General features: G+C 38.1%; 1 protein-coding gene across 2 annotated transcripts in view; it reads left to right on the forward strand.

Annotated features, from left to right (window-relative positions):
- The window catches only part of LOC128686650 (nephrin), a 703,712-nt gene that overhangs the window by 430,771 nt on the left and 250,033 nt on the right, over nt 1-22,908 (forward strand). For both annotated transcript variants that reach the window (XM_070084202.1, XM_053773653.2), the window contains one exon: nt 12,989-13,121. In XM_070084202.1, coding sequence (XP_069940303.1) covers nt 13,006-13,121 — 116 coding nt within the window. In that variant the 5' untranslated portion in view covers nt 12,989-13,005. The remainder of the gene's footprint in view (nt 1-12,988; nt 13,122-22,908) is intronic.

Below are 22,908 nucleotides of genomic sequence, written 5' to 3' on the forward strand. Positions count from 1 at the left end.
TATTCAGCTCCCTCACGTGCCAAAGTTTCCACAGACACGGGAGTTTCAGCACACCCAGCCACGTACCTTCAGCCTTCACAAGGACCTTAATATTTTATGATGAAATAGCGGTAAAATGCCATTACTATTATTATATCATGGTTGTATTATTTTTATTTTTCATTATGCTGAATTAGCATTATTTCACATATTTTTTAGTATTATTAATAGAGAGAATAGTTGTGGTGCTGAAACGAGTTGTGGTATTGGGAAATAGCTGTGGTAATGGGAAACAGCTGTGGTACTGGTCTCAGTAGTAGTACCAGTTCCTAGTAACCAGTTACCAGTAACCAGTGTACCAGTAGATGACTCACTACCAACCGTCTCTGCGTGAATCACTGACTGTATTCATATTGCTGCTGACCATAGCAGGATTTCAAACACCCCCTCGCCCATAAGCACTCATGGGTCAGTCTAGTCAGGGAGCCAGAGAGAGGTAGGTCGGCTGTTGGCGCTTCCCACACTTTCCGTTATATTATACGTACTACCAGCCTACGTGAGTATTTTTACCCTATCCACGTTTTCGAAACCCACATGACACTGGGAAGCAGCTGTGGTACTGGGAAACAGCTATGGTACTGAGAACAGCTACTGGGAACAGCTGTGGTATTGAGAACAGCTTCGGCTGTAGAAAACATGATGGTATAATCGTTGTGGTTATTACATGTTCTGTTTCTGTAATAGTTTTATTAATTTCTATCACTTATCACTCGTTCTTCTCCCCTCTTATTTATTGTTCTCCTTTGCTTTTGTTCATTACATCTCCGCTGTTAGTTTTCATTGGTGCTCCTCTTTATTTATTCGTTCTGTCTCCATCCCCGCTGCTTATTCAGTTTTCTTTGCCGTTGTTTATTCGGTTTCCTCTACCGATGTTCGTTGTCTCCTTTCCCATTGTTCATTCAGGTTTTTCTCCTTTTTTCAAATCGGTCTTATCTCCCTTTGTTCATTCAAGTTTTTCTCCTTTCATTTATTCAGTTATCTCCACTATTACTCAACTGTTTGCCTATCCCGTGATTAATTCAGTCTTCGTACCCGTTGTTATGCATTCTCCTGTGTTCCTTCAGAGTGACCTTCAGATGCCCAATCTACTCAATTATTACTCAGAATGCTCTAACGTTGTTCATTAAGTTTCCATTCTCGTTATTCAGTCATCGAGTTCTCTAGTTTCATGGTTATGCTTTGCGTTCAAAGACCCCAATGGAAATAAATTACTAAGTAGTTTATACTTGTGTTACTAAGTAAGACAATTGTGAAAATGTAAACCTATGTTAGGTACCAGAAGGAACGAGCTCTTCTCTCCATCTGTAATTGTTTGCCATTCTCCAGCATGACCCAGCAGCACTGATCAAACATTATTGCTTCTGTCGCCAGTACGTAATCTGAAAAGTCAGTTTCTATTCTTGATAATGAGTCTGGGTGAGACATATTGGCGGCTTATTACCTTCATAAATTATATTAGTGATTAAGGAGCGTGTGAGGTTGTAATTTTGAGAGAGAGAGTCACGGTCATAATAATAATTTCACTGGCGAAAATTGCAAACTTACATTTCAACGAATGAAATTGTTTACTAGAAAAAAATAATATTAGCTGATAGCATGCACACACACACACACACACACACACACACACACACACACACACACCGTGAGCTTTATCATACCTCAGCCACAGAGTAGTCAGGAAGTGGAATAGTTTGGGAAGCGATGTAGTGGAGGCAGGATCCATACATAGCTTTAAGCAGAGGTATAATAAACCTCACGGTTCAGGGAGAGTGACCTAGTAGCGACCAGTGAAGAGGAGGGGGCCAGGAGCTTGGACTCGACCCCTGCAACCTCAACTAGGTGAGTACAACTAAGTGAGTACACACACACACACACACACACACACACACACACACACACACACACACACACACACACACACACACACACACACACACACACACACACACACACACACACACACAAACACACACACACACACACACACACAAACACAAACACACAAACTCACACAAATAATCTTGCACACAAACTTACACGTTAAATAAAGACCAAACCTTTAATAAATTCACAGCAAGCAGAAAATACCAGTAAAGTACCAGGTGATAATAAATACAGAGAAAGAAGGAAAAAGTAACATCGGTCAACTGAACAAGAGAAGTGTTCCAAGGAGGTATCTATCTACCTAAGAAAACAGTTGATGGCAGAGAAGTGATAGTTAAGCAGAGACTGGAAAATATCATGCGTACAGTAGTCGGAGTATAGAATATGCTAAGTGAACTAGACACATAAAAGCACTGGAATATGATTAGATGTCCTTTTGAGTCCTGAAAGGCTGACTGGAGGCAAAGTGTGCGCCACACGCAAAAAAAAAAATATGTAAAATATAAAAGAAGTCAACGATGATATGGGGCATGCAAGAAAACTGGAAAATCACGAATGTTTTTCCAATATTCAAGCAAGGAGATAAACAGGCAGCACCGACCTACAGGCTGGTATCCTTTCCATGCATGCATACTATCTAAGATAACAGAAAATGTAATAAAGAAAACGGTGAAAACAATTAAAAAAAAGCATTCAGTCATCAACGAACGATAGCGAACACGGGTCTAGGGAAATTAAACCATGTCTCCCAAAACTATTGAAGTTCTCTGAGTGGGTATCACAAATTAAAAAGGAAAGAGAGGGATGAATAAACTCTATACTACTGGACTCTAAGGTGGTATTTGACACTGTCCCTCATAAGAGAGTTCAACAATCTGGAGGAACAGACAGTGAAAACTAAAAATGTACTTTGCTGGTCATGGATTAATACCAGCGGAAAGATACTGTGATTGATGGGTCAGGAAGAGGCTTCGGGTTGAACGGATGTATCGAATGGTATGCTACAAGCTTCCCCTTCGGAACCTATCCAGTTACTGATATACACAATGGTATGCCTGACGGGTCCTAAGTGTCCCTGTTTATAGACGATACAAAGCTAATGAGAATAAATACTGGAGACGCAGGAAAGACTAAAAAAAGACTTGAATAGACTACTGGAATGGATTTCAACTGCAACAAATGCAGTTTATGAATATCCAGGAAGCAAAGAAACAAAACCAGAGAAGTAATATAGATTTGGAGCATAAAAGCTACTAACCTCGAATAAGAAAATGACCTAGACGTAAGCATAACGCCAAGTATGTAACCAGCGGTATACATAAGCCGAATAATGGTTGTGTCTGTGCGTGTTTGGCAGACTTTAAGACTGTCAATTACTTCCACAAATGGTCCTCCTGGTCTATATATATAATGCGTATCTGACCAGTTATCTAGTACAAAGCACTACTTGAGCAGATATGTACAGGAACTAGAAAACTTTCTGAATCTCGCAGGATGACAAGCACTGAAGCTAAGAGGAGTTGACTTCAAAGAATGTCAAGAGGAATTAATTAAACGTAATTACACTGAAAAAGAGGAGAACCTGGGAAAACATCATTATGACTCACTGGATACTCCGTGTGGAGAGCACTGGATGAGACAGACGTGGAACAAAGTTCTTTAAACTGTTTCAAGAGTTATAATAATAATAATAATAATAATAATAATAATAATAATAATAATAATAATAATAATAATAATAATAATAACAATAATAATACCTTTACTACAAGTACAGGTACAAGGTATACAGGCTTAGCTGACAGCAATGACATACTTGATATTCAGAGCATTTTGAGAAAATTGGTTCAGTTTTGTCGCAGGATGCGACCCACGCTAGTCGACTAACATCCAGTTACTCATTTTACATAGACAGCCGGTGTAAAGAAACACACCCAATGTTTCTACCCTCGCTGGGAATCGAACCCACCGCGTGAAGCGAGAGCTTTAACCACCAGGCTAAAGCTCACGAGGACAATTATTAAATAAAAAGGTGGGCCCAGCAGCTGAGAATCGACCCAGCGAGTACACACACACTTACATATTTACCCACATGTTTAAAACTCACACAATTACACACACACTCCGTGAATGAATACCAATAAATATTTAATTTTAAAATGATGTATACTGGCTCTTTGTTTTATACCCACAGTGCAGAAAGCTTGTATATCCTGCTGAACTTATAAATACAACAAAGGCAATTTTGAAACGTGACAGTGCAAAGGGAATAATTTATATTAATGGAGGTGGATGATACCGGATGGTGTAGATGGTTTGTGCAGTCATGGAGGTTACTACCAGCCAGCGGTCCTGGAGGTTACTACCAGCCCGCGGTCGTAGAGGTTACTACCAACCCGCGGTCGTGGAGGTTACTACCAGCCGGCGGTCCTGGAGGTTACTACCAGCCGGCGGTCCTGGAGGTTACTACCAGCCGGCGGTCCTGGAGGTTACTACCAGCCCGCGGTCGTGGAGGTTACTACCAACCCTCGGTCGTGGAGGTTACTACCAGCCCGCATTCGTGGAGGTTACTACCAGCCCGCATTCGTGGAGGTTACTACCAGCCCGCATTCGTGGAGGTTACTACCAGCCCACATTCGTGGAGGTTACTACCAGCCCACGGTCATGGAGGTTACTACCAGCCCGCGGTCATGGAGGTTACTACCAGCCAGCGGTAGTGGAGATTACTACCAGCCCGCATTCGTGGAGGTTACTACCAGCCCGCATTCGTGGAGGTTACTACCAGCCCGCATTCGTGGAGGTTACTACCAGCCCACATTCGTGGAGGTTACTACCAGCCCACGGTCATGGAGGTTACTACCAGCCCGCGGTCATGGAGGTTACTACCAGCCAGCGGTAGTGGAGATTACTACCAGCCCGCATTCGTGGAGGTTACTACCAGCCCGCATTCGTGGAGGTTACTACCAGCCCGCGGTCGTGGAGGTTACTACCAGCCCGCGGTCATGGAGGTTACTTCCAGCCCATGGTTTTATGGGTGTGCGACTAACCAGACGGGTCGATGATGGGTTACTTGTTAGTGAGATGATGAGATCAGTGTAGTTGTGGGTCTTACACGCCACTACGAGAGTACCACAGCGAAAAAATATTCACGATACTGTCTCAGACCGATAAACCAAAAGCATTGTTGGTATAATCGACCAGAGAGACAATGACTTTAGCACCTTCACATGGATCCTTAAACACTTCCGTGATGTCTCCGTAGTTCTGGCACCACTGAACAGATCATCGCAGGACAAAGATCCGTGTCAAAAGATTTTCCCTGACGAACAAAGCAACAACAACAATGGAGAGGCAACCCAGGGAACTCAAGATTAATTTCGCTCGTCCACATCTCACTGACAACCCAACATACTTTTCTTTTCCAATTTCTTACTCATCATAACATTTTGTAATATGCTTTTCTCTTTATTTTTTTTATTTGTTTTTATAATCGTTTCATATTATTTTATGCTTGATTATTGTCTCTTCAGCTTTTGGCTTGAGAAAGAAATTTAAGAAAACTCTCCATTCATTATATATCTGCTAATTTTTACAGCATAGTTTAAGTAAACTTTCCAGACATCAACAAGAGAATATGTGTCCTCGCTGACTATGACTTTTTCCAACTGGCAAAAAATATTAATAATGCATATGCTCTTTACTGGATCGGTCAACTAGAAAAAAAAAGTTCTTATCTAACCTAACCGTGGTCAATCTAATATTTATAATGGTTGATACTAATATTCTTTTTTATAACCAACTTGAAAAAAAAAATTTATTGGCTGCAGTTCTTTAAAAAATTTTGATATTGTTGTGAAAGATAATAGGATAATCTCAGAATACTTTATTAAATTTACCATATAACCATATCTTTTTTACTTGGCACATTCTTTGATGTATAACCGATGATCATTCACTGCTGTTTGATGAATGAGTTTGTTCCTGTTATGACGTTTTTCTACATTTTCCTGTTGTTTGTTCCAAAATGAGCGATAGATCACACTAATGTTCTTTTGCCTTTCACTCTGATGCTGTTCTGTATTCATCATGCATCCGCAGGCATCCCTGCTCGCCATCTAAGCCTCGCTCCCACTCCAAAATCTGTTCTCGAATCTATTGTAAGCTTTAAAATTGTTCCTTTCATGTCCTTCGTTCATTGTCAACTCACTTCTTTGATGATCAGAGTCCTGATGAAATTCATTCTACATTTCACGGACATTTCTGTTTAAAACCTCTCACTGCAATTCCCCACTTTTCAAATCAGTACGCTGCTGCGATACCCCACACAGGAGTACAACACACTTCTTCCCGGTAACTGTCGCAACGCCTAGCAGAATAATTTCCTTTATAAGGGTGTAATTTCTTCTACATACAGGTTACTACTCTGCTTATACATATATATATATATATATATATATATATATATATATATATATATATATATATATATATATATATATATATATATACATGTATATATATATATATATATATATATATATATATATATATATATATATATATATATATATATATATATATATATATATATATATATATATTTTTTTTTTTTTTTTTTTTTCAACAAGTCGGCCGTCTCCCACCGAGGCAGGGTGACCCAAAAAGAAAGAAAATCCTCAAAAAGAAAATACTTTCATCATCATTCAACACTTTCACCTCACTCACACATAATCACTGATTTTGCAGAGGTACTCAGAACACAACAGTTTAGAAGCATGTACGTATAAAGATACACAACATATCCCTCCAAATTGCTAATATATATATATATATATATATATATATATATATATATATATATATATATATATATATATATATATATATATATATGTATATATATATATATATATATATATATATATATATATATATATATATATATATATATATATATATATATATATATTTATATATATATATATATATATATATATATATATATATATATATATATATATATATATATATATATATATATATATCTTAGGGCGACACTTTCCTGTATGTCTGAGCTGAGAGTGTCAATGATTCCACTATGTTTGACTGGAAGGACAGTGGCAGTAATTCCCTGCCATGTATATCAGAGGACAGCGTCAGTGAGTCTCTCTTGTATGTCTTCACTGACATTCACATTCTCTCATATTTCATACTTCAGCAGCTTAACATATAACAAGAAAAGGAAAAAAAAATGTTTTCTCTTCCTTTAAAATATCTTTTAATGTCTATGCTGGAGGAGGGAGGAAGGGAAGCGGGTTGTACCGAGGCTGTAGAAAGTGAAACAAGAATGGAGAAAAATATGTCACAGTGTTTCTCTTCCATAAATTCCATGCGCGTGCAGGCGTTGCCTCAGAGGGAAGAGTTATGGATTCAAATTGCATAGTAAGCGGTATTCTCAAAATTCTGCTGCTGGAAAACGCATAAAGAAAAATAAATATATAAACATGTATGCATAAACACATGCGCAAACACACACACATAGAGGTCATACACACACATAAATACACATACACACAGCTTCAGTGGGTACGACACAGGGGTCACGCAGTCAGTAGAGAGTGAACACAGCAGCGGCAAACAGAGGCGGGGCCAGGAGCTGAAACTCGACCCCAATACGCACGCTCACACACACACACACACACACACACACACACACACACACACACACACACACACACACACACACACACACACACACACACACACACACACACACACACAGCTGTAACTAGATTCGTGTGTCTCAGTCAGTCTACTGTTGCTTGCAACCCCAGATTTAGATTTTGTCGACTTGGACGATACAGCAAGAGCATATGGATGTAAATATATATATATATATATATATATATATATATATATATATATATATATATATATATATATATATATATATATATATATGTATAAATATATATATATATATATATATATATATATATATATATATATATATATATATATATATATATATATATATATAATAATAATAATAATAATAATAATAATAACGCCTCCGCAGCAGAAAAATGGACGGGGGATCAAACTATGGTCCTGGGACGTAACAGGTTCAGCACTTTACCGCTGAACTATGAGGCTTTCAATAGGAAGATTTCCGAAACAGAACTTCTGTTCATGTTTCCGTCACCGGCACTATTTGTATCTCCTCCCTCAGCTACAAAAGCTTTCATGGCAAATCTATTTTCACACCCCTCAGAACCGTATTGTCTATAAACTCAAAATAGACCAATATAGACCATAAATTTATATTCCATACGGCTTAGAGGGGTGTGAGAATAGATTTACCATGAAAGTTTCTGGGGATGTGGGAAGAGACAGTAGGGTCACAGCTGGTACACAGCTGACAGAAACAGGAACGGATGTTCTGTTTTTTAAATCTATGTTTTGAGAGATTCATAGCTCAGTGGTAAAGTGTTGGATCTACTTCACATCATGACCACGGTTTGATTCCCCTCGTTCATTCTACTGTTTATTCCTTATTGTTTATTCTTCTGTCTATTCATAAAGAATGTATTGTGAAATTGGAGGTTTGTCCCTTATCAGGGAAAAGGTGAAAAACTAAAGAAGAATGATATTGACATGGTAGCAGCTACTAGTGTCCAGAGCTGCAATAATTAAACACTTGTTTCAATTAATGTTGAATAACCACTTTCGAAAATAACTGAAAAGAATTTCAGTCATCGTCGTCATTCTTGATTAATCTCTGATAATCTAATATTATAAAGCGCCTATGATGAAAGATCATCTTGCCGAGTTACTGGCAAGAGTTTACAATAAGTCACTGGAAAGACAAGATCCACCAAACCGCTGGAAGGCGAACAGTGGGCACCAAACTTCAAAAATATGGAAAGGAACAAGAAGATTGGTGTAACATCTGGGGAGAAATATCTTCATCATGGAGCACCAGCACTGGTTTAGAGACGGTAAATCCTGTCTTACGAACCTAATGGAATTCAGTGAAATATTGGCGTAAATCAGGCAGTACAAAGAAGAATAAAGAGACTGAATATCTAAAAATATCTAAAAAATTTTTACACTCTTCCTCATCAAAGACTTGTCCACAAACTAGAGGCACAAGCTATGATGACAGAATCACTGTGGAATTAGACTGAATAACTGCGCCTTAAATGGTTCAAGGAGTATCTACAGGATACCCTTATATCTGATATTTTAAAATAAGCAATCAGATTTAACTGAATCTTGCACTTCGTTGCATGCTGATAATAAATGCTGATGAGAAGATTATTAACAGAATAAGACTGCAAGGAATAAAAAGCTTGAACAAATATAGTTCAAATAAAGGTGGATGGAATTTAACCATCATAAATGCAAAATAATAAAGATGCCTATCGCTTTTATCATATTACAACAGTAATCACCTATGTGATAAGCAACATCAGACACCGGATATAGAAAGAAACCAGAGAGCCGATTTTACAATTAACTTTTCTCTCGGAGCGCACATGAAAACGATAACAACGAGGACGAATGTACGACTGCTAAATATATAAACTGTATTCAGGAGTTTAAACAGCTAATCAGGTCCGGATTAAAGCTCAGACCTGATCAAGAACATAAAGAATTTCAAGACACTTCAATGTTTTTTGTCCAGGTTTATGAGTTTCTTGTTTTTCCACGGCTAACAAGTTACCCAGGACATTAACCTGGGATACAATGACAAACGGTTTGACACGTGAGAATCTAGAACAAGACTGCACAGACAGAATATAAACACCCAGTTAGATACAAAGACCTTTTTAATGAAAGGCCTTTTACAATGTAAAGGCTACAAGTGGACTGAACTCGATCATGAGGAAATGCAAAGCAACTCCATATCTGCTTTACACAAGAATAATCTTCGCCGATCGGCTTCATGCAAAGTTCGAGTCCCGGATTCTGAGCTCTACACCACCAGGTACAAGTTACTAAGCTCAGCTCGGAAAGTACACATGTCATACCAAAAGACATTGATTAACATATGTAGCTTTTATTAACAATGCAAAAACAATGGCAGTACACATGAAGAGGAGCACAACAGAAGATGAGCAAGGATGAAAATAGATTTCAGAGGATGAGAAAATTCTTTGATGCTATGGAATGGAAAAGTGAATTTAAATAAAAGGTAACGAACAAGATGATAGATTACTTAAATGGAAAAAATGCTGGAAAATAATGAAAGAATTCATACTTATAAGACTGAGAAGCATTGATTATAACACAGTCAAAAAAATCCTCAAATTTCTGTTTAGCACTAGGAATTTCCATGTGAATGCCATCTAGTTTTGTGCATTCTATTTTGTACGTTTTCTTTCACCTTATAGTATACGGTCAGATGAGACATAAAACAAATTGCATAAACAAAGCGTGATATGGAAACGTTAGTAACATTGGCGTCATTCCTAAACTAATCTGGCCGTATTCCCACTCACATGACCATCACGATAACAACATTCCTGTACTAATCTGGCCTACGTTTCGACCTACATGACGGTCAATTTGCAATACCGATTTATCGTCCATGCCACCGTACACCACTTAGGTACAAAGTTTTCTCAATTTCTTTATTCTATAAGAGTCCATGGGTTTCAGAGGAGTACAAAGCACACAAACTTAAAAACTCCATATCGCATAAATAACACTATAAATTTCTCTGTAATATGATAAACACATAATAACGTGGTTTAAGTAGCTTGTAAGTTTTATGACACTTTCATAAGTTTCTAAGAAATATATGTGTATAGCTCGATAACTTAACAATACCGCCAAATTGAATTACAGAATATTGTTATTATTAATACAAAGAAGGGTATTATTACACAGATTACACAGTATGACATGTCCTCCAGCTCCATCTCAAGGCCGTGTGACACAACGTATGATGTTGATTTTCTGTCTTCGTAACTGTGCTTTTCTAATCGTGAATGTGTATACATCTCGTATTATCGATGTCCATAATAGTAACCTTTTTCTTTAATTGCCTCAATAAATGCATTTTAGGCGTTATTAATAGGTAAAATACGGAGCTGTGAACTTCTAGAAGCCAGAAATGTTATACAGCCCCTAGTGTCTACATGGATATCATAGAGAAAACTCAAGTCATTAATCTAAAAAAAAACAGTCATTTAGATATGTTCTCTAAGGGGAGAAATAAACTCTAGAAATGTACTTTAATGGCTGTAAGTAATTTTTTTTGTATAAAAACTGAATTGAAGGGAGAGAGTATGGAGGAGGTGAATGTGTTCAGATATCTGAGAGTGGACGTGTCAGCAGATGGGTCTATGAAGGATGAGGTGAATCATAGAACTGATGAGGGGAAAAAGGTGAGTGGTGCATTGAGGAGTCTATGGAGAAAGAGAACTTTATCCATGAAAGCAAAGAGGGGAATGTATAAGAGTATAATTATACCAATGCTCTTGTATAGGTGTGAGGCATGGGTTGTGAATGCTGGAACAAGGAGACGGCTGGAGGCAGTGGACACGTCATGTCTGAGGGCAACGTGTGGTGTGAATATAATGCAGAGAATCCGTAGTTTGGAGATTTGGAGGAGTTGTGGGATTACCATAACTATTGTCCAAAGGGCTGAGGAGGGGTTATTGAAATGGTTTGGACATGTAGAGAGGATGGAACAAAATAGAATGACTTAGAGAGTATGCAAATCTGTAATGGAGGGAAGGCGGTGTAGGGGTCTGCCTAGGAAAAGTTGGAGGGAGGGGGTGAAGAAGGTTTTGTGTGAGAGGGGCCTGGTCTTCCAGCAAGCATGTGTGAGCGTGTTAGACAGGAGCGAATGGAGACAAATGGTTTTCAGGACTTGACGTGTTGTTGGAGTGTAAGCAAGGTAACATTTATGAAGGAATTCAGGGAAACCGGCAGGCCGGACTTGAGTCCTGGAGATGGGAAGTACGGTGTCTGCACTCTGAAGGAGGGGTGTTAATGTAGCAGTTTTATAACTGTAGTGTAAGTGCGCCTCTGGCAAGACAGTGATGGAGTGAGTGATGAAAGTTTTTCTTTTTCGGGCCACCCTGCCTTGGTGGGAAACGGCCGATGTGTTAATAAAAAATAATAAGGTTTACAAAGAATGCTCTTGAATGTACTTTCTTCCAGGGGCTTGGTGGTAATACTAGGTGAGATTTTCAGTACCCTGTCAGCAAAATCGCGAATAGGTAACTCCTTTTTTTTACACGGATCAATTACTGAGAAAGAAGCAGTGGTAGGCTCCAAAGCACAAAAAGCCTCAGTCGTGGGTTTAGAACCCACGACTGAGGCTTGGTAGTGGGTTCTTAAAAACTCACAGGGCTGGCCTTGGTAGTGGGTTTTAAAACCCAGAAAGCCTAAGTGTGAGGTGGTTTTAAAATCCAACATGAGTGAAGGATTTTGAAAGACAACCAGCAGCAGTGAATTGCTGTGAGTCTCAGAAAGCAGCACTGTTGGTATCAAAGGCCCAGAGAACAACTGTGGTGTATTCTAAAACCCAGAGAACAACACTGGAGGTTCTGAAACCAAGAGGAGTGCAATGGTGGGGTTCTAAAACCTAGTGATCGGCAGTGGGGCCCAGTCATTGATCCCGGGGGGTCAGCCGTAACGCCAAGCCGTGTGCTGATGTTGCCATAAGACCCTCGTCATATTCCCCGTAATTGTGTCGTTTCTGTCGCCTGGGCTGACCGTAATCTCCTCTCTCTCTCTTCTCCCCCTCCCCCATCCACTCCCATCACCCTATGGCCAGTACGTTCTCTCTCTATCTCTCTCTCTCTCTCTCTCTCTCTCTCTCTCTCTCTCTCTCTCTCTCTCTCTCTCTCTCTCTCTCTCTCTCTCTCTCTCTCTCTCTCTCTCTCTCTCTCTCTCTCTCTCTCTCTCTCTCTCTCTGTATCTCTCTCTCTATCTCTCTATATCTCTCTCTCTCTCTCTCTCTCTCTCTCTCTCTCTCTCTCTCTCTCTCTCTCTCTCTCTCTCTCTCCCGTACTCTCATAGTCTCTCTTTCTCTCCTCAGCTGTGTACGCGTCAGCCATGGCTATGGTACAAGAACGAGCTCGACTGCCATGTGACGTCACCTCTACGCTGGCCAATGACAGAGTGGTTCTCATCCTGTGGTACCGAGGATCAGCTGGGACGCCTATCTACAGGTGAGCAACTGTGGCTTCTCACTCGTGCAAAGGTCAAGGATAACAGGTAGGAGATTTTTTTTTTAAAGTCGAAATTCTCCACTATTTACATTGACCATTTGGTTCATTGGGTTTAAAGCATTTCGAGTATGCGAGGGTCGTTAAGGCTGCATGTAACCCGAATACAACCAGTCGAGGAAAAGGTAATTTTTAAGGAAGGATGAAAGTAAACTCTCAGTGCTTATACACTGAGAAGTACCTTCCTCCCGGTGCAGTAACCATAAAAAGAAGTATATAAATTAGAAATATGGACCAATATATACATGTGTGTGTGTGTGTGTGTACTAACCAGTTTGTACTCGCATATTTGCGATTGCAGGGAGTCGAGTCACAACTCCAGCCCCTCCCCCCTTTCGCTGGTTGCTACTAGGTCAAGGTGTGTGTGTGTGTGTGTGTGTGTGTGTGTGTGTGTGTGTGTGTGTGTGTGTGTGTGTGTGTGTGTGTGTGTGTGTGTGTGTGTGTGTGTGTGTGTGTGTGTGTGTGTGTGTGTGTGTGTGTGTGTGTGTGTGTGTGTGTGTGTGTGTGTGAGTGTGTGTGTGTGTGTGTGTGTGTGTGTGTGTGTATGTGTATGTATGTTGCTATTATCCATCCCTGTCTAAGGCCTACTTTTACTGGGAAATGCTTCCCCTCTCTCCAACATACCCTAACCTGAGCCTTGCTATCCGCATAAAAACTCTTTACTGCTTTTAGTAAACCACTACCCATACTTCTTTCCCTAGCCTGATCCTTACTCTACATTCCTCCGTCTCCTTCATTCCTTCCTCCTCCTTTCCTGCCTATTATATATATATATATATATATATATATATATATATATATATATATATATATATATATATATATATATATATATATATATATATATATATATATATATATGTATAATATATATATATATATATATATATATATGCAAATATATATATATATATATATATATATATATATATATATATATATATATATATATATATATAATGTAGGTAGAAAGGGAGGACTAAGTAGGCCTGGGAAAGGAGTTGCAAGGATGACAGAAGGAAGAGAAGAGAGGAGACGGGCAGAGGAAGGAAGACAGAGGAGGGAGGAAGATACTGGAGGGAGGTGAATAGGGGAGGGAGGAGAGAATGGTTAGGGAGGACTGAAGGGAGGGGAGAAGGGAGAGTGAATGACAGGAGAGAACAATAAAAATTCACTGTCACGTTTCCCGTCACTGAAGATCCACAGGAAGGGGGAACGTTCAGCTATTTCGTTTATGGGTAAACGTTTGCAGTAGTAACAGCGAACGTTTTAGAGCTTATTTACGATCACAGGAAAAACTGCAGAGCATAGAAGGAAATTTTTTTCCCATCAAACGCGAAACTGAAAGTGATCACAACTGGTAAAAAAAAAAAAACTGAAAACAGACAAATTAATCTTAATATTGAATATAACGTTTTTCTGAACGTTTAATAATGATTTTTTTACCTTAAAATTTTAAACTATTCAAGTTATACGAGACAGATATACGCATGCGTATAGACAGCATGCAAATGTTCTCCAAAAATATTAAAAAAAAACAGTTAAATCTTGTGTGCGATTGTTGAAGTCACAAAAAATATGTTGAGTTTGTATGTTAAAATTTTTATGGGGAATTAAAACGCTCAAAGGCTTTAGGATTATATTTCGGTAATAAAAAAAAGCGTTTGGCGCATGTAGTGTAAAAATAACGAACTTTAAAAGAATTGGAAAACAATATATATTTTTCACTGTGACAAGTGAGTGTACTTTGACATCATAAAAACCTTCAAAACCCTCACACTTCAAAGTCGCAAAACGCAGATTAAATGCTTTGTAAACATTAAGTGGAGCCATACTATTGGAAATTGGTAAATATCCCTTGCAAATTTATTTGGATATAAACAAAGAAATAATGTGGCAACAAAAGCGAATCTCCAGTGACTACAACCTATTTGCAGTCAATATATTTAAATAAAAGGCGAGGTTCTCGCCATGAATCAGGTGTATATTTGAGGTTAAAAAAGAGATCTCTACATACTCTATTTTAGTTTAGTTTATGTTATGTATAGTTAAACTAGATTTGGTTATGTTAGGTTAGGTTAATAATAATTAGTGTAGATTAGGTAAGGTAAGGTTAGGTTAGGTTAATAATAATTAGTGTAGATTAGGTAAGGTCAGGTTTCATTAGGGCTGCTTACGGTATGCTAGGTTAAGCTAGATGAGATAAAGATAGATTAGGTCAAGTATATTTTGAGTATTTTAGGTTAAGTCAAGTTTGTGTAGATTATATTATAAAGGTAAAGTAGGTTAAATTTGTTAGTTCTGGTTATGTTTTTGTAAGAATGATGAGTGTTATTCTTGGTTAGGTTAGGTTGACCTTGATTAGTCTAGGTTAGGTTAGGTTAGGTTAGGTTCTTTAAGTGGGTTAAGTTACGTATGGAGAATATTTGATTAAGATTTACCCCGAAAATGCCGACACCTGTGTCTATAAAATACCATATACAAAATACGATAAATTTTATTTTGGGAAAACTGGAAAGAAGTCTTGAGTTATGATTACAGCAACATAAATTTTGCAAGAAAACTCAGCAAGAGCCTGATCTCTGTTTATTCGTGTGAGGGATTTTCATCACTTCAGTGAGTGATTAAAAACTGAGAAAGTTGTAACACTCAAATCAGTGACTGAAAGAAATAGAATCGAGTATTGTAAAAAAAAAAAGAAAAAATATAAACTGATCAAATTTTTAAAATTACTCCAGTATTGTATTAACTTAATTCATTCATAATACATAAAATATATGAGAATTATAAGCTATGCTGCGAAGCAAATTCATAATTACCTAATATGAAACTCTTAGCCTGACAAAAACTGAGAGCACTGGAGATATCGTGCAGTATGCCTACCATCCCACGATCTTTGAGTTAACTTTCTCTCCTGGGCAGAAATAATGTCAGGCAACTCAGACGCAGTAAACTTAGTATTAAAGACTAGTGTCAGGTGCCTTCATCTTTCTGACACCATCTCATTCTAGCTACAGTCGTTTCCTTGAACGCTTCTATCTGGACTTCTTACTCATTTCTTCAACATTACAAGCTCTGATGATGTGTTGATTGCAACACAAAAGGCTTAGAGCTATCAGAATGTGGGCCAACGGTTGGCGCCAACCCCGCACCACCACCACCCTCTTCCCCCCATATGGGGTAGGAGGGTTTTGAGATGTCAAGTATTATGAAATTAGAAGATATAATAACCAGCCTCAAGCTTTTTCTTACTGCTTAGAACAGGTCATGTGACTGGAGAAAATACGTTTCTCAGTGGATATTATAGCTATCCATATATATAGTATCAACTGAGAAACGTATTTTCTCAAGTCACATGACCTGTTCTAAGCAGTTATAAAAAGCTTGGGGCTAGCTATTGTATCTAATTTCATAATACCTGACGTCTCGAAACCCTCCTACCCCATATGGGGGGAGGAGGATGGTGGTAGTGGGTGGCACTAATTGTTGGCCCAAATTCTGAGAGAGACTGTAGCAAGTGACAGACCCACACTGCGCTACTCTGAGAAAACTTCCCCTTACTCCTTTAGTTGCTGCTTTGCAACATTGCATAGCTCCTGATGACTCACTGAGAAGTATGAAAGTACTGAAGCTAAAGATGTCCACCCCCCGTGGCTTGTCTTGCATAATTAAGATCGCCTGTCTGCGATTGTTTGAATATATATATATATATATATATATATATATATATATATATATATATATATATTTATATATATATATATATATATAAATATATATATATATATATATATATATATATATATATATATATATATATAAAATAAGATCACACTAAAGAGCTGATTTGAGAATATGCAAAACAACCACTGTGAAAGAATAGAGAAATTCCAAGCGCCTTCTCTATTCTTTCACAGTGTTTTTTTTTTTTTGCATATATATATATGGGGTGGTAGGGGAAGTGGAATATTCAAATGGCTTCAGGAAGAAATCCAAATATTCTTCCTTGAAGCCTTTTTATCCACTTCTCCGAGGCTATGGGTCCCACAATTTACACCAGAGGTGGACCCCATCTGTATATATATATATATATATATATATATATATATATATATATATATATCTATATATATATATATATATATATATATATATATATATATATATCTTTCGTACTCTCTGTGTGCCGTAACGAGCTATGCAATGTTGCAGGACTACCAACAGATAGTAGGAGGAAAAATTCTCTGAGGTAAGGCAGAAGCTTAAAGCGTCAGGCCATGTCACAGTCTAGTGTGTGTGGGTGTTGTCCGTTCCTCAACCACCTCCACCTGTCCCCTCTTTCCCTTTACAGGCAAGGGGAGGGAGAAACCTCGAAAGTTTACAGAAAGCTAGTTACAGAATGATAAGGAATAGTGGCATTGTTCCCAAAACCGCCTTTTAATCGACATCAATTTATCGAGTGATGTATGGAATCATAAGTAGTAAATACCCCAACACACTCAGGCTTTAAGTAAGTTTAAATATTAAACTAAACGTCCGAGAATGTTCTAGAAAGTGTTGTCTACAAAGATCCCGACTTATTTACCTACAATGCTGCAAGATCGTTTCAGTGTTTCATAATTCCAGGACCCCAGAGGCGATAAGTTCCTCTGCCCGACCTCTATAGGCTATCCTAGGAAACTCCCAAATATGTTATCCTAGGAAACTCGCACTTATGTATATTGCATGAACCTGTATAACCGCACTCGTATGTGGGGGTCTATATTGAATGACTACTACCATTAGCCACTAGCTACTTATTTCAGTATACCATCAAAGCAGTACTACTATATATCTCTTATAGTATTACATCACTCTAGTACCCGAAATATTTGTTTAGAAATGAGAGGAGCATATTCTCACCTCCACCAACCTACGAGCGATGCTGTACTTTCTGGAAAAGACAATATACGGCGATACAGACAATGAGACTCGATTTCCGATAGGTTACACATGTAGAGCATTCTATCATTGTTTACCCTCAAACCGGAAAGAGAGAAATGGAAAGCTAACACAGGCATACTTTCGCCTACCTAAGGGGATATTAATTTTAAACCTTCCTGGCATACCCTATTTTCGAAAGAGACAGGCAGGATCTCAGAAGGGCGAAACGTGAAGGACAGGTGTGGAGAATGAGGGGGGACATGATCGAAGTGTACAAGTGGAAGATGGGTATTAACAAAGAGGATATAAATAAGGTTTTGATGATATCACTTCAAGAAAGAACCCGCAATAATGGATTCAAATTAGATAAGGTTAGATTTCGAAAGGATATAGGAAAGTATTGGTTTGGAAATAGGGTAGTTGATGAATGGAACAGTCTGCCTAGTAGGGTTATTGAAGCCAAAACGTTGGGCAGTTTCAAATTTCGGTTAGATAAATACATGAGTGAGAAGGGTTGGATTTGAGTGAGACTTGCGTGATGAGTAAATAGAATCATCAAAACTTATTTCTTGGGTAGCATTGAAAATTGGGTTGGGCAAATATTTTGTTAGTGGGAAGGATTGTAAAGGATTTGCCTAGTATGGGCCAACAGGCCTGCTGCAGTGTTTCTCCTTTCTTATGTTCTTATGTTAACACTGCTCTAACATCACTTAATCCTCACGAGGACTCGTTACATAATGTGAAATCCGGGGATTTTTGTATTGCATCCGTGCTTAAGATTGTACAAAGTTGATACGATTATATAGATATCGAGTTTGTAAATTCCATCACTTGAATTACAAAGGCATTCATATAATGTTTGATGTTGGGTACAATGATCTGAGCTGCTGCCATACTTGATAGATGATTATCAGTGCAAACATGATTAGAGACTGCATTTGCCTCCTGAGCCGTCCTTTCCGAGTACTGATGTGGTTTGCTCTGCATTGTTAAGATTGCCTGTTTGCTACTGTTTTTTCAATATGTATATATATATATATATATATTATATATTATATATATATATATTATATTATTATATATATATATATATATATATATATATAAAGAGAGAGAGAGAGAGAGAGACAGTGAGACATGTTTAAAGAGGTTTAGCAAGATGTGAAGTCCAACCGAATTTTTGGAAGGGGGAAGTGGAATTGAGATTGTCCCTTTGTTGATTTTTCTTCACATTTTATCTTACTCCCAAGATTTTTGGTTTTCCTCCCCCTTGTTTTGTTTTACGTTTTTGCCTTAGCTTTTTTATCACCGAGTACTTTCGGTGGAAACAGCTACAAGAAATTATCTCTTCTTCTTTCTCTTCTTGACTACTTTTTGGGGAGGAGTCTTCGATGTCTCTGGTCAGTCTTGAAGACTTCTTAATGTAGTAATAGAAAAGTAGTAATACCAATAATAATAGTAATGGAAGTACTAGTAGTAATAATAATAAAAGTAGTAGTAGTAGCAAAAGTAGGATTAGAAGCTGTTGTTGTTATTGTTTATTTGTAATAGTAATAGAGGTACGAATGCTAGTAATGGGAATTTCAAATAATTTTCGAGCAATAACAATTATGCTGTGGAACATAATCTAAATTGATTCTGGTTCGTGGAACAATTTTAATAATATCTTCGTCTGGCTCTCTGCTGCCACTCTAATTAGTAATGGGACCGTAATACTTAGGCCCAACTGCTGTTGTCATTAATATTATACCATTGTTGTAATTTATGACATGCACAAAACAATTATAGAAGCTCCTGCCTAAAGAGACCTAAGCCTTCTTTAGGAATTCTGCTGAACATTTTCAACACTGATAAGAATGTTGGTTATTAAATCGTCATCTGTGAAGCACTCTATCGTCTTTCATTTATTATTAAAGGCGGCTCAAAGAAGATTGTATTCGTATTGTTAATCTCACTTGAGTGTTAACAGAGGTTAACCCAAGAAAGCCAAGTAGTGTGACTATGATTCCCGTTGAGTTCCACAACAGTCGACTGACAACCAAGTACATATCAGGGTCATATGCCTCACTCTCTCGTTACTGAAACAGGGCACTATGGTTATAAGCAGAATTTTCTGCCAAGGAGCAATGAGTTCCCACTGAGAGGTACCTCTATGAGATTGTACTTTTGCATTTTGATACTTGTTATAATGTCAAACTCTGAATAGAAGTTTTCTGGAATCCTTAATCAAAAAAGTTCTTTAATTGTTCGATTATATTTGTTTGAAAGCTTCACTTTGGTGATTGGTGGTGCACAGGAATCCACGTTGTTGACAGGGCTTCACCTGTACGCGTCCTTTGATACAGTACACCACCCAAGTGGGTGTCCTGTATCCCACAGGGGTAACTGTTGTCAACAGGATGCAAACCTTGGTGATGATTTTCTTTGTCACACTCACAGAATTATCTGAGCTTACTTTTATTCGTGATTACCAATGCAGTTAATGCACTTATGCAACTGTGGAGCTCTACTTTTCTCAAGCTGTTGCGCTAATATGCATTCGGTATCATTTCTGTCTCTCGAACCTCAGTCACTTCATGTGTAGAAATTATTTACAAAGGTTTAGCGATTAACATGAATGTAAGATAATATATATTAGTACGTATAAAACATATTTGGATTCTGTGGTTAACTATGTTAGCGTCTAAAATGGTCTCTCCTTCGAACATTGATTTAGCAGAATACAATTAAGTAATCTTATTCGAAAAGAAAAGTTTAGAATCAAAATGTTTTCTTAGAGTTTAACTTAGAAAAATACCATTTCTCATAGGTCTTTCATCACCTTAAAACATATGATGTTGGATTTATCGTAATTTTTATATAGTAACTAACGCTTAATACATAAATAACCCGCACATAGGAGAGAGGTATAGCTTATGGCGACATTTCGATCCGTCTTCGACCATTCTTAAGTCACACTCTTCTGTCTTTTGTATATTGTTCCGGTCACAGTATTGTGCCCTTTTGTTCTCTAAGTAACATTCATTTTTTCAATAAAATTTTTTAGATATTTATAGTTCCTAAGAACATATTATAGGAAAGGGAGCTAAACTTATGATTTTTTAAAACTTTTCACATTTCATTAACAAAACAAATAAAATATTAGTAAGTTGTATATTCCCAAAATACTATAAAACTTGTTTTTATTTTTTACTACATACTTAGATCCTTAAGAGAAGTTAAAGGCTTTTTGGACATATTTGAAAATTTAAGGCGAACGAGGGGGATTAAGCAATCATTTTCCAATATTGTCGTTATTGTTTGAAAAGGAATTTAGAAATCTGTCCATCATCTAAGTTTTTCATTTGCATTGGGGTATAGAATGGTGATTTTTGACTGCTATTCTGCTTACAAGTTTAATCATGATGTGATTTTTATCTCTAATTTTTGTCCAGCAGTTGCAATATTTGGATGGTAATTGTCTTTTGTAGCATCGGATTTTCTTTCCATTCAATATAGGCACTTCTCTTACTTTTAAATAATTATGTGATGGGTTGAGAAGAAATGAGTATATTCATGTATTGCAAATAACACCAGGAGCGTGTTGCATCTGTCAGAGTTAATCTGACAATGAACATGAATATTTGTGATCAAAACTTTTTAATTCTGTGAGCCTGTCGTCGCCACTAGAATTATGACAATAAAGACGGACTGACTAGTCACGGAACAACACAAACGCTTAACACCTCAGGACATTTTATTTGAAAATTTCCCATCTTGGAACTTTGGTCACTGCAAACTGACTTTGTGTTTACATTTAGCGTCTTTTTCACAGTTATTATCCAGTAACAGGAACACAGTAAGACTCTTTCATTTTTACGAGCAGTGTCGCAGCAGGAAGTATTACCACGAAGCAAGGAGATGGTACTACTCCATTCTCCCTCAAAGAATATCGTCGGGAGCAATATTACCCTGCAGCAAGGAGACAGTAGACTTCCTCCTCCGGAATATTTTGGTGATAACTTAACTGTAATCACAGAGGACTGTGCTTATGCAAATGACCCTCTTGGGGAGAATGTTGTCTAGTTAGTGTTGCTTAAGAAGACACCGGTGAAGAGAGGGTTGTGGAGAGTGTGTGGAGTGGGGGTAGAGGGACGTATGGGGGGATGGTAAATAGGGTGTGTGTGGGGGGAAAGAATGTTTAGGGCGGAGTGTATATGGGAAAGAGTGTGTGGGGAGGAGAGTGAGGGAGGACCGTGTTGGGATCGGATAAAGTAGAGTGGGTAGGGGAAAAGGTATAGTGATGAGTGGGGAGATAGTAGATAGACATGTGGTGAGGCGGTAATAGGATGTCGGGTAGATTTGGTGTGTAAGTAGAGGAGGGGAGAGGAGGTAAGTGATTGTCTGTAGTCTGGGTAGGGAAAGAGAGGAGAGTGGGATGCATAGCAGAGAGGTTTGTGAGATTGGGTAAGGGAGAGGGATTTGTGGGGAGGGGGTTGGTGAGGGTGGCAGGAGATATGAGGGAGGGGTGTGGGAGCCATTTTCCCTCTGGTGTTCAGCTGTTTGCGTCATATTCTGCTTATGTTATGGTTTTGACATGGAAATGTAATTAGTTAGTCGATTACGTTAGAGAGAAAGAGAGGGAGAGAGAGAGAGAGAGAGAGAGAGAGAGAGAGAGAGAGAGAGAGAGAGAGAGAGAGAGAGAGAGAGAGAGAGAGAGCTTTTATGCCACAAGACGGGCAGAAAGCAGCAACTTCACTCTGGCTGAACCCTTCTCCAGAACATCACTCCATTTGAGATCATATATACCCGGGATGACTCGAGTATG

The sequence above is a fragment of the Cherax quadricarinatus genome, chromosome 12, assembly GCF_038502225.1.
Source record: "Cherax quadricarinatus isolate ZL_2023a chromosome 12, ASM3850222v1, whole genome shotgun sequence".
NCBI classification, from domain to species: domain Eukaryota; kingdom Metazoa; phylum Arthropoda; class Malacostraca; order Decapoda; family Parastacidae; genus Cherax; species Cherax quadricarinatus.